At 36.1% G+C, this 11,708-nt stretch overlaps 2 protein-coding genes across 2 annotated transcripts; one reads left to right on the top strand and one right to left on the bottom strand.

Annotated features, from left to right (window-relative positions):
- The first annotated feature begins 1,366 nt into the window (after positions 1 to 1,366).
- LOC111435770 lies at positions 1,367 to 5,553 on the top strand. The gene is made up of 2 exons (XM_023073305.1): positions 1,367 to 1,861; positions 2,145 to 5,553. Exon 2 carries the CDS (start codon positions 2,456 to 2,458, stop codon positions 5,363 to 5,365), a length of 2,910 nt encoding a protein of 969 aa, XP_022929073.1. The 5' UTR covers positions 1,367 to 1,861; positions 2,145 to 2,455; the 3' UTR covers positions 5,366 to 5,553.
- Positions 5,554 to 6,054: 501 nt separating this feature from the next.
- On the bottom strand, positions 6,055 to 8,270 carry LOC111435771 (ubiquitin-conjugating enzyme E2 4-like). Its single transcript, XM_023073306.1, has 6 exons — positions 8,054 to 8,270; positions 7,886 to 7,965; positions 7,476 to 7,590; positions 7,337 to 7,389; positions 7,081 to 7,209; positions 6,055 to 6,392 (listed from the first exon to the last, which is right to left on the bottom strand). The coding sequence occupies exons 1-6, from the start codon at positions 8,095 to 8,097 to the stop codon at positions 6,262 to 6,264; spliced, it is 552 nt and encodes a 183-aa protein (XP_022929074.1). The 5' UTR covers positions 8,098 to 8,270; the 3' UTR covers positions 6,055 to 6,261.
- Between the last annotated feature and the right edge of the window lie 3,438 nt (positions 8,271 to 11,708).

Below are 11,708 nucleotides of genomic sequence, written 5' to 3'. Positions count from 1 at the left end.
TCAGTAGTTTCGGTGAGATTCTACTTTTGTTGGAGAGAGGAACGAAACATTCATTATAAGTGTGTGAAAGTCTGTCTCTAACAGACATGTTTTACAAACATTGCACGAAAAAGCTCAAATAAAACAATATATGCTTGATGGGTTTGGGCTGTAACAGTTTCAGTAGACATAAAATCCAGAGTTTTACTTGGTGGCCCCACCATTCTACGTTATTTAAGACTAAAGACGGGAGTTTTTAAGGTTGAGTTATCGAGAAGATATGTGTATCGATAGTAATTACAAATCTTCTTATCATTAGGACCGTTCTCGTTCGAATGTGGTATCAGTTCATTTATGTATTAATACATTATCGGAGAGAATTGATTAGGTGGGTAGGTTGATATGGGAGCATGTGCCCACAAGAGGAAACCAAATTAGGGTTTTGGAGTGATGTTGAGTTATGAGAACCAAACTTTCAATTTCTTTGTTGGATTCCAAGTCAACCAAACGCCATCTCTTTCTTGGACAGTGATGGTGTTGGTTACAAAGCTCTACTAAAACCCCTATGATATTTTTTATGATATCATACGGTAACCGTTCGTCTTTTGAGCCTCGTGATTCCTAACATAGTATTAAAATCAGGCATCAGGTGGTGTGCTTGCGAGGACATTAGGCCCATAAGAGAGGTGAATTATCAGATCCTATATTAGCTGGAGAGGACAACAAAGTATTGCTTATAAGAGTGTAAAAATCTTTCCTTAACAGTCACGTTTTAAAAACCTTAAGGAAAAACTCGAAAGGAAAAGTGCAAAGAGAACAAATGTAACTAAAAAAATTGATTGAGGTTTACATATTTGTGATCTCTAAAAGAAGTTAATGACAAAAACAGTTATAGTCAACCCGAACATTGAGTTGTCTAGTAGACTCGAAATTGAAGGTCTAAGATCTTAATAACAATGTTTTAAAAAAGCTCACGAACTTACCGGAAACACAATCTAAAGTCTAATACTTTATTCACTTAACTAAACTCAAATTAACGTAAACAAACAAATAAGTTCGTATTAAAGTTATAATAGTTTGACCCACATTAGTCAACTGAAAATCTATGAATTCAAATACTAACCTTCCCGATAATCCTCCCTTTCTCTCTAAAGATAGCTTTTGACTTTGATGACAGACAAGTAATGTCGGCCTAATAGCTTGCAATTACATGGAAGCACGATGGATCATGACCAAAAATATGGCATTTAAAGCTACAACCAAGAGGAAGGTAACCCACAAGGTAATAATGGAAATGTATTTATAAAGCACCTCAAAATTATTGCACAAAGGGTAACAATAACTTTAATGGGGTTGTTTCATAATCCCATTTTGAATCCAATTCCAATCGAACTAATCCCCACAAAATAATTAGGGTTTAATCATGGAGGCCGCGAAGGAGCTGAGAGTTTGCGCTATTGTCTTCTCTGTTTAGGGGATAAAGGTTAAAACCCAGAAAGAGGAAGCCATTTCCAAGGAGGGTTTTGAAGATTGGAATGAACCCATAAGGCAAAATCACTGGGTTTTCCTTTTCTTTTATCAAACTTTCACTTCAGTTATAAATGTTCCTTTCTTTGAAGGGTTTGTGCCCTTTCTGGGATTGTGGAGCCTACAAAGCATCCCTTCGTCAGATCCTTGGCCTGGGACCCTTCTTTTTGTTCTTCCCTCTTCTCTTTAAACCCAAAAATTCTCCATCTCTCTCAGAAACACTGAGATTTTCTTCTCAAGAGAGAAAATAAGGGCTTAGTGGGGCTGTTTTGTTGGCATTTTGGACGGAGTGTTTGTCTAATATCAGCACAGGACTCAGGGGCCACTTGGATATTTTCTTCTTTCTCTGTAAAAGGTTAGCCAATATTTGCGTTCTTTTCATCTTCTTTGCTAATTTTGCTTTGTTTTCTGAGTTTTACTATCCTTCTCTGCAAATGGGTCTTTCTCAAATCTACGTGAAACGAGTAAGAACTCATTCATTCAGCTTACTATCTAGTATTTGCTGTTCCAATGCTTGTGTTCTTGGGTTTTGATATCAGTTCTTATGCTGATTTTGTGGTGATTGATATCTGTTTGGAATGCTGGAATTTGAACTCTGCGCTGAGTTTTCATTGTGTGGCTTTCCATTTCATTGCTAGGAACTGAATCCATGAATCTAGAGGCATAAGATCGAATACCCATGTGAGAGCTTTTGAGATTTGAAGTTAACTCAGATCTGAGTTTCTCTAATCATTGTTCTTCAAGTTCTCTGCTGGAAGAACTCTGTAATGTTACTCTTTAGATCTTGAATGCCATTGAACTTTCCTGTCCTTTTGTTTGTTGCCATTGAAGATGGCTCTGCCAATGATTGTTTTACTTTCATCCGATGATTTGAATTCAAAGCGGTGTCGCATTCAGAATGCAAACTTTGGATTCTCTGTATTAGCTTAAAGAATGAGCTTTTGTGGATATGGACGTCGGAGAAGAAAGCTCCCGGTTCGGCTCCTTGCCTACTACAACTTCTAGAAACTTGTCGTCGTCGTCTTCGACGTTCTATTCAGCACTTCAGTCGCCGTTTTTTTCGCCAAGGTCATCGACATGTCGAAGGTCAGAAGTATCGAAGGCAGAATTGGAGTCTGAAAGTATGGACTTCAGAGTCGATCCAATAAGCTCTGGTTTGGTCGTTCCAGATTCTGAATCTTTGTCGAAAGCCAAATTTGCGGTTTCAGATATGATACGGAATCCCGATACTTGCATTCCGTTTGATTGTCCGAAGTTCGATCTAGCCTCATCCTCAACTGGAATATCTGGAAGTACTCCTTATGTGTGGCCTAGGGAGAAGTATAAAAAGCATAGCAGAAGTAACTTAGCTTCTTACTCAACAGCTCCGATTTCAATTTCGTCGACTAGACTACGGAGTTACGATGTTTTCATAGGTTTGCACGGTTCGAAGCCTTCGTTGCTGCGGTTTGCTAACTGGGTTCGTGCAGAGATGGAGGTTCATGGGATGAGTTGCTTCGTGTCTGATAGAGCAAAATGTAGAAACTCTCGCAAGCATAGAGTTATCGAAAGGGCAATGGATGCGTCGTCGTTTGGAATCGTGATTCTAACAAAGAAGTCGTTCCAGAATCCTTACACGGTCGAGGAGCTTCGGTTTTTCTCGAGCAAGAAGAACTTGGTCCCAATATTTTTTGATTTGAGCCCAGGAGATTGCCTTGCTAGAGACATAGTAGAGAAGAGGGGAGATCTGTGGGAGAAACATGGCGGTGATTTGTGGGTTATCTATGGAGGATTGGAGAAGGAATGGAAAGAAGCCATTGAAGGGCTTTGTTATGTTGATGAATGGAAATTAGAAGCTCAGAATGGTAACTGGAGGGATTGCATACTGAAAGCCGTTATGTTACTTGCAACGAGGTTGGGAAGGCGAAGCGTCGTCGAGCACTTGACGAAGTGGAGGGAGAAGGTAGAGAAAGACGAGTTTCCGTTCCCCCGTAACGAGAATTTCATAGGCAGGAAGAAGGAATTATCAGAGCTAGAATACATACTTTTTGGCAATATAGCTGGTGATTCGGGAAGAGACTACTTCGAACTGAAAGCCCGGCCGAGACGAAAGAATTTGACCGTTGAAACGTTCAGCAAGAAGGGTAAAGAACCTATTTTGTGGAAGGAGTCCGAAAAGGAGATCGAAATGCAGAGTATTGAGTTTCCTCTACGGTATCGACGAGTGAAGACGAGAAGTGGTGAAAGGTACGCCAAGAGAAAAAGAACAGCCAAAATTTTGTATGGGAAAGGAATTGCTTGCGTTTCGGGTGACTCCGGGATTGGTAAGACCGAGCTTCTCTTAGAATTTGCATATCGACATCACCAAAAGTACAAGATGGTTTTATGGATCGGAGGCGAAAGCAGGTATATCAGGCAGAATTATCTGAACTTAGGTTCGTTCCTCGAAGTCGATGTAGGATTTGGAAATTTCTCGAGTAAAAGCAAGATAAAAAACTTTGAGGAGCAGGAAGAGGCAGCCATTTCGAGAATTCGTACCGAGCTGATGAGAAACGTTCCTTTTTTGCTGATAATCGATAACTTAGAGTGCGAAAAGGATTGGTGGGATCACAAACTCGTGATGGATCTTCTTCCTCGTTTCGGTGGAGAGACGCATATCATAATATCGACTCGACTTCCTCGTGTGATGAATTTGGAGCCTTTGAAACTATCATACTTATCGGAGGCTGAAGCAATGAGTTTAATGCAAGGTAACCTTCGAGACTACTCGATTGCAGAGATCGACGTTTTGAGAATCATTGAAGAGAAAGTTGGAAGGTTAACGTTCGGACTTTCGATAATCGGTGCGATATTGTCCGAGCTCCCCATAACACCTACTAGATTGTTGGATACAACTAATAGAATGCCCGTCAAAGATCAATCATGGAGTGGAAGGGAAGCTCATGTATTTCGGCGCAATACCTTCCTTATGCAGCTTTTCGAAGTATGTTTTTCTATTTTTGACCGTGCCGATGGGCCACGGAGCTTGGCAACTAGAATGGCTCTAGCCAGTGGTTGGTTCGGTCCAGCTGCTATCCCGCTTTCGCAGTTAACCGTTGCAGCACACAAGATACCAGAAAAGAGACAGCAGACGAGGTTGTGGAGAAAGTTGTTAGCTTGTGGTTTCACTTCATCTTACATGAAAAAGTCGGAAGCTGAAGCGACTTCGGTGCTTTTAAGGTTCAATATGGCAAGAAGCAGCACGAAACAGGGATGTCTGCAGTTCAATGATCTTGTCAAGCTATACGCGCGCAAGAGAGGGTTGAATGGAGCTGCACGAGCGATGGTTCATGCTGTCATGAACCACCGGTCGATCATTCATCACTGGGAACATATGTGGGCAGCATGTTTCTTGCTTTTCGGGTTTGGTCGGGACCCTGTGGTCGTCGAGCTCAAAGTGTCGGAGCTGTTATACCTCATAAAAGAAGCAGTCTTGCCGCTTGCCATTAGAACCTTTCTCACATTCTCCCAGTGCACCACCGCATTGGAACTTCTCCGGTTATGCACAAATGCATTAGAAGCTGCAGATCAAGCGTTCGTTACCCCGGTCGAGAAATGGCTCGATAAGTCCCTTTGCTGGAGGCCAATCCAAACAAATGCCCAGCTGAATCCATATCTTTGGCAGGAGTTAGCTCTATGCAGAGCAACTCTATTAGAAACCCGAGCAAGGCTAATGCTGAGAGGGGGACAGTTCGACATCGGGGACGATCTAATTCGAAAGGCGATCTTCATCAGAACGTCCATATCTGGTGACGATCATCCCGACACCATATCTGCTCGTGAAACTCTCAGTAAACTCAATAGGCTCATTGCTCATTTCCATACACATTCTTCTCCATAGGCTCAACAATTCTCATGTAAGGTACAATTTTTACTCCCTAGATTGATTGATTATATACCGAGAATGTCAAATAAACCACTGTATACTTTCCCAGGAAATTCTTTAATACAATTCTAACCCCTACTTATAGCTGTTTTTTCGACGGTTCGACGGGAACCAACACCCTTAAATCTTGCCTCGTTTACGTTTTGGTCTCGTGTTTCGGTCTCGTGCATTCTGTTTTGGTACAATTCTGGTACGGGTGAACTTGTTCGGGTTTCGGTACAATTTTTGAACCACTGTTGAAAGTTCAAGGGTATTTTTGAAACAAAATACTAACTATTTCCATCCGAAATTAACTATAAGGGTATTTTTGAGACAATGTACAAAGTTTATGAATACTTTTATTAATTTAGAGGATTGAGATAGTATTTCACCGACACCTATTACATATTCTTCATATTCACTTGATTATTTAATTATTTTCAAATATATACTCGGTATACATCTATCTTTTATACAAAAAAGTTGTATACAAAACATATGCCTCATATTATAATTCGATAAGGTGTTTTGGAGTTTGTATGTTTCACCATCTCTTCTCTTGAAAGGACAAATATACCATTGAAGCACGTGCAAGTTAGACGAGTCTATGTTGATGTTCATGTTGTAAGTACATAAATCCAACTCAACAACACAACAAAACGAGATGATCTAAATGTCTGTTGGGTTTATATATTAAATGGTAAATGACAACATATGAAACATTATATCATAGTTTTACATTAATGTACACAACAACTATCATGAAAAAGACAAGACAGTAGAGCTAAGAACCTTCTCCATAGCTTTACTGAGTTTTTCAATCATTTACAGAGATCATCTTGATGTTTGTTTGTTTGTTTGTACTTTGTCATTCAATCATCAGCTTGGCCTGCCATGCCCTCATCATTTGAGGAATAATCATCTTCACTCAGCTCCTCATCACTAGATTTCTCCTCAGGAGCAGCTCCAATGTCTTCTGGCTTTGCATATTTCTCACAGAATTCTGGACATGCATGATCGAAATGTAAAAAAGAAGAACGAGATTGGGGAGTTTTACAGGTCTCGAACCATGTAGAGTTTCGGACGTTGAGTCAGGTTGGGGGATGGGGGAGGAAACTAATCAATACAACTTCTATACTGTGGCTGCTAAGTTTATAACCATTAGATGTACGAGAGATCGAAAAGTGGGTATTAATGATGTATCCGAAGTGACAACCATATGATCAATATCAATAGTTTCGTAATCAGAACACAAAAGGGTTTGGCAAAATGGAGAAGGGAACGAGTGCCAGCGAGGACGCTAGACCTCGAATCGGTTGGAGAGGAGAATGAAACATTGTTTATAGGGTGTGAAAACCTCTTCCTAGCAGACGCATTTTAAAAACTTTGAGGGGAAGCCCGGAAGGGTAAGCCCAGTAAGCCCAAAGAGGACAATATCTCCTAGCGGTGAGTTTAGACTGTTACACCCATCATCACTGAAATATGAATTTCTTTACGGATGAAGCTCGGGGCTAGTAAGTTTATCATGTGGATTAGCACAACATCAACAACCAAAAATCGAGTTTACAATAAGAAAATTCTCAGCCATTATCATATAGAAAAACTACTAAATCTAGTTTTCGTGTTACCACCCGAGCCAATGGATTAAAATTCGTTCAAACTACCAAATCTTCGATAGAACTTAGAAGTACCTTTTACTCTTTGCTCGTATGCAGTACGATCACGCATCATTACTGCAGCAGCTTCTCCATTCAATGGGTCGGACGGGTTGGGATACAAGAGAAGTTGTGGAAGAAACACATCAAAAACATTTACAAGGTCTGTACAGCATAAAAAAAAAACCCGAATTAGATCACAATTCCTCAGTTACATTGCAGCATTACAATATCCACAATGTAAAAACCAATTGGTCACCATAATATATAATCCCAAAAAGAAGTTTCCTACCAAACATAGGGCTCCATGTCTGGTTGATAACATCCAAACAAACCGAGCCCGACCTGCAATTCATAAACATCGATATCAACAGCCTGCAAATAGTAAGAATCAATGTAATAAGTTTCGACGTCGAAGTCAGTCGACTCACATTTCATCAACATTTGGATGATAAATTTTGTTGACAAAGCCAATTGAAGGTGACTTGTAAGGATAAGCATCAGGCAACTCCACCTTAATCCTCCACACACCTCCTTCATAAAGACCTTCCAATTTCAAGGAAATCACATAAGAAATCCTTCAATCCAAATTCATATCGCCTAGAATTATCTAAATCAACAGGGCTTAATTTCAGAAGGGAAAGCCAGCAAGAATTAAGAACAAATTCTAAACACCAAACACTCTAGATTTAGAAGAACAAAACTACAAAGCCTCAAAACAATAATCACAGGATTACAAAGTTCTTAAGCTATCTGGAAAAGGGGGGAATCATAAAGAGATAGAATCAACAAAATTAACAAAACCCTATTGAAAAATCAAAGAAGGATATAGAAGATTTACTGTCTTTCGGTCCATGGAAGTCGACATAGAACTCTTGCATACTATCATTGATCGTTTCGACCTTATAATCGCTCATCATCCTGATTCAAAATCAGCACAGTCAAACCAGAAGCGTAAAAGAAGAACAGAACAATCAAATCGGAAGGCATGGAAGGTGGAAAAACTTACAGTTTCATCAAATCCATCTCGCGGCGCTTGCTTGGAGAAGACATGGATTAGGTCCCGAGAGAGAAAGTGGAAAGAAAGGCAAGAAACGAGCGGAGATAGGAAGAGAAACGAGATTTCCTTCGAACACGGAAGCAGTGAATCAAGGTGTGGCGATTAGAAGTAAAAGAAGAGTCAAATTGTTGGCTTGGAAGATAAAAAAAATTGGAAGAGAAATTAATGGAATTTATAGGAGCTTTGTTCTTGGGAGCTATGGAAGGAGATGGCTAAATTGAGATTCTTGGAGCTTGCCACATTCTCATATAAACGTAATATTATTTATTTTATTTTATTTTATTTTTATTTAGATGATTGTTAATAAAAAAAATAGGTTATGTACGTTGGATGTTGTTGTAAATTTTAATCAATAAAATTTAAAATTAGTCTGTTAGTTTAATTTTTTATTTTTTATTTTTCGAAACAAATTAGTCTATATTGATATTCTTTATATAAATGTGTGAATATTCACGCGTTATTATTTATTTATTTATTTATTTATTATTATTTGGTATAAAAATTAACTTTAGGATACTAAATTTAAGATTTATTGGAGATACAAATAGGGGTATTTATGTAATTTGATGATTTGAACGATTTGACTGATTTGAACTGTCCATGCGAAATCCTATATTGGTTGAAGAGTGGAACGAAAACCTCTCTCCAATGAATGCGTTTTAAAACTGTGAGGCTGACGGCGATATGTAACTGGTTGAAGCGGATAATATCTGCTAGTGGTGGGTTTAGGTTGTTATACATACATTGGATCCCATTATAACTGCACAATTAAGAGTGTTTGAGCGAGAGTAGTACTAAGTTGGGTGACTATGAAAGTTCTTGTGTTGCACTCCTTTTTGGGCTAAAGTTTACAATATATGGTAGCAGTGGATTTGGATTGTTTCCAAGGTATTAGAGTCAGACACTTGGTCATGTGCCAACAAGGATGTTGGGTCCCCAAAGGTTGTTGAGTGGAACAGAAACCTTTCCCTAGTAGACACGTTTTAAAACCGTGAGGCTAATAACGATACGTAACAGGTTTAAGCGGACAATATTTACTAGCGATGAGTTTGAGTTGTTACAATCCAACCTAAATCATACGAGTTTGATTGGGTTAGTTTTTTCTTTTTGTTTCGGTTAGGTTAAATTTTTGGTTCAATTCATGAGTTGAAACTTGAAACTTTTTCTGATCGAGCCAATCCAAAAATATGATTCACAACCCAGCTCGACCCTACCTTACTTTTAAGACTGGTATAAAAATTAAGAACATTTGACGTTAGTCAGTGATGTATTACGAGATTTTAGTTATTCATCTAATACGTGTGGCGGATAATTAAAAAAAAACTCCAAATAATTGAAAAAAATAGAAAACCTAGTGACCTAATCTAGTCCAACTTGAAAACAGAGGGTTGGATTTGTTGGGTTCTGAACCCTATTCGAGTCACCAACTCAACGAATTTAAAATTTCCGGTTGGTCCAAAAAATTCTTGATTTGTATATGTTATATAGGGAATAAAATTGTACGACTTAAATATAATAAAATTTAAAGTATATGGACAAAAAATAATGTTAAATTTGTACGATATTTTCCTATTTTAATTTTGTGTCTAATAAATCTTTAAACTTTTAATTTTACGTGTAATAATTTATTAACTTATTCAACATTTTTTTCGAACTATAAATATAATATGTAATATTTTAAAATTTAAGGAAGAAAAATTAAAAAATGGCCACAATTTAAAAAATAATTATATATATCTGCCTTAAAATTTTATAAAATTACTATTTTAGCCGTTGAAATAAATTTTTATTTTGAAATTTAATTATATATATATATATTAATAAAAAGTATGAAAAATTATTTGATTTTTTAAGCTAAAATTATAGTAAAAAGCTACGTGTCAAATGAACATAAAATAATAGAAAATCCAAAATTAAGCTCAATTATTTAGCTTGTGAGACCCATTACTCAATATTGCAACAACAAAATGACTAATTCAACCCTCACTAAATATTCAACATTAAAATATAAACTAAATTATTTAAAAATTCCCAAAAATAATATAATAATAAAAAACATTGGAATCTTCCATTATTAAAGAAGAAAATCATACTAATGGATAAGGAAGGTTTAGCATAGAGGAGACATGTTTATGAATGGACACAAATAAAAATAATAAATTTTTAATTCCAACTTTCCTTTGGAATTTGCTGCCTGCCGACCAATCACAGCCGTCTGATTCGGGATGAGTTTGATCATCACAAGGCTCTCCATTATTGCTTCACTTTGGAATCCGAAAGTAATATATTGGTTTACGCTACTCATGATTGCACCTGATCTTAGCCGGCAAACCCATCATTTTTTTAAAAATTTATTCACCTTTATGGTTCAAAATTAATAACATTACAAATTAAATCTTAAAATTTCAAAATTGGATAATCTTCTTTTATTTTTTAATAAAGAATTATCTGATAAAATTCTAGCTACTATAATAATTCTTTTTTTTTTTAGAAAAATAAATTTATTTAAGTGATTTGAGATGATTTTAAATAAAATACAATAAAAAATAGATACAAAACACGAGTACGAATACATCTTCAAAATCTTGTCATATAATAGATAAATTAACAAGAAGTAAAATAAAATATTTTTATAAGAATTAAAATAGAATAAATTTACCATCTCTAAATCTATCTGACATCAAAATATAAATATATTTTTTTTTGGGTGTATTTTATGATAATATTAATTTTTTTTTATACAAAATCACGAGAAAAGATTATAGAATAAAAATTTAGAAACAAAAAAAAAAAAAAATTGACATTTTGTAGGTATCTATTTGAGATTATCATAGAATGGAGTTAGGTTTTTTATTATTAATTTTAAATTATTAAGCGCTAAAAAACGGATAATAATTCTTCATTATTATTATTTTATCTTCTTGAAAAGCGAGAATTTTGTTTAAAAGAATAATAATGAAAGAATAAAAATATTTTTATTAATTTTCATATTACCTAAAATTTAGAAAAAGAAATGAATATATTAAACCATTTTAAACCATAGGGATTTGGCAATTGCTAAGATTTGAAGATTCACATATTCCAAGTGTATTGTTGAAAGTCTAAATCGTACCAATTTCAACCTTAATTCATTGAACTTACCAAGTTGTTTGCTTCAAATTAATGCAAAACTAAGACGTCACGTTTCCTCCAAATTTAATATGTTTCTAACTACAATTACACCATTATTAACAATATAAAAATTATCTAAAAATTTTATTCTTCCAAACCCGAGTATAATTCAACTCATTTTTGACCAAAAAGTCAAAGGCCATAATCCTTTTTCTTCCATATCTAATGAAATGAAGTCTCAAACATTCTAACCATCTTTTCGAATCTTTCAGCCCATATATGTTAGAACTAAATAAACATACTTGTTCTTGATCAGAGTCCTTGAAAAGCTAATAACATAATTTGCATGAATACTATACTTTTTTTCTTCATTTTAATTCCATTTATGACAAATCATAACTCCTGATAAATGGAACTAAAATGAAAAACCAAGCTCAGATATACTATATATTGCACAAACTGTATTTACATCCCCCCCCCCCCCCCCCCCCCC

This window comes from Cucurbita moschata, unplaced genomic scaffold (genome assembly GCF_002738365.1).
Source record: "Cucurbita moschata cultivar Rifu unplaced genomic scaffold, Cmos_1.0 Cmo_Scf00050, whole genome shotgun sequence".
In the NCBI taxonomy this organism is placed as follows: domain Eukaryota; kingdom Viridiplantae; phylum Streptophyta; class Magnoliopsida; order Cucurbitales; family Cucurbitaceae; genus Cucurbita; species Cucurbita moschata.
The sequence above is the reverse complement of the archived record's forward strand: the minus strand, read 5'-3'. Positions and strand labels throughout refer to the sequence as shown.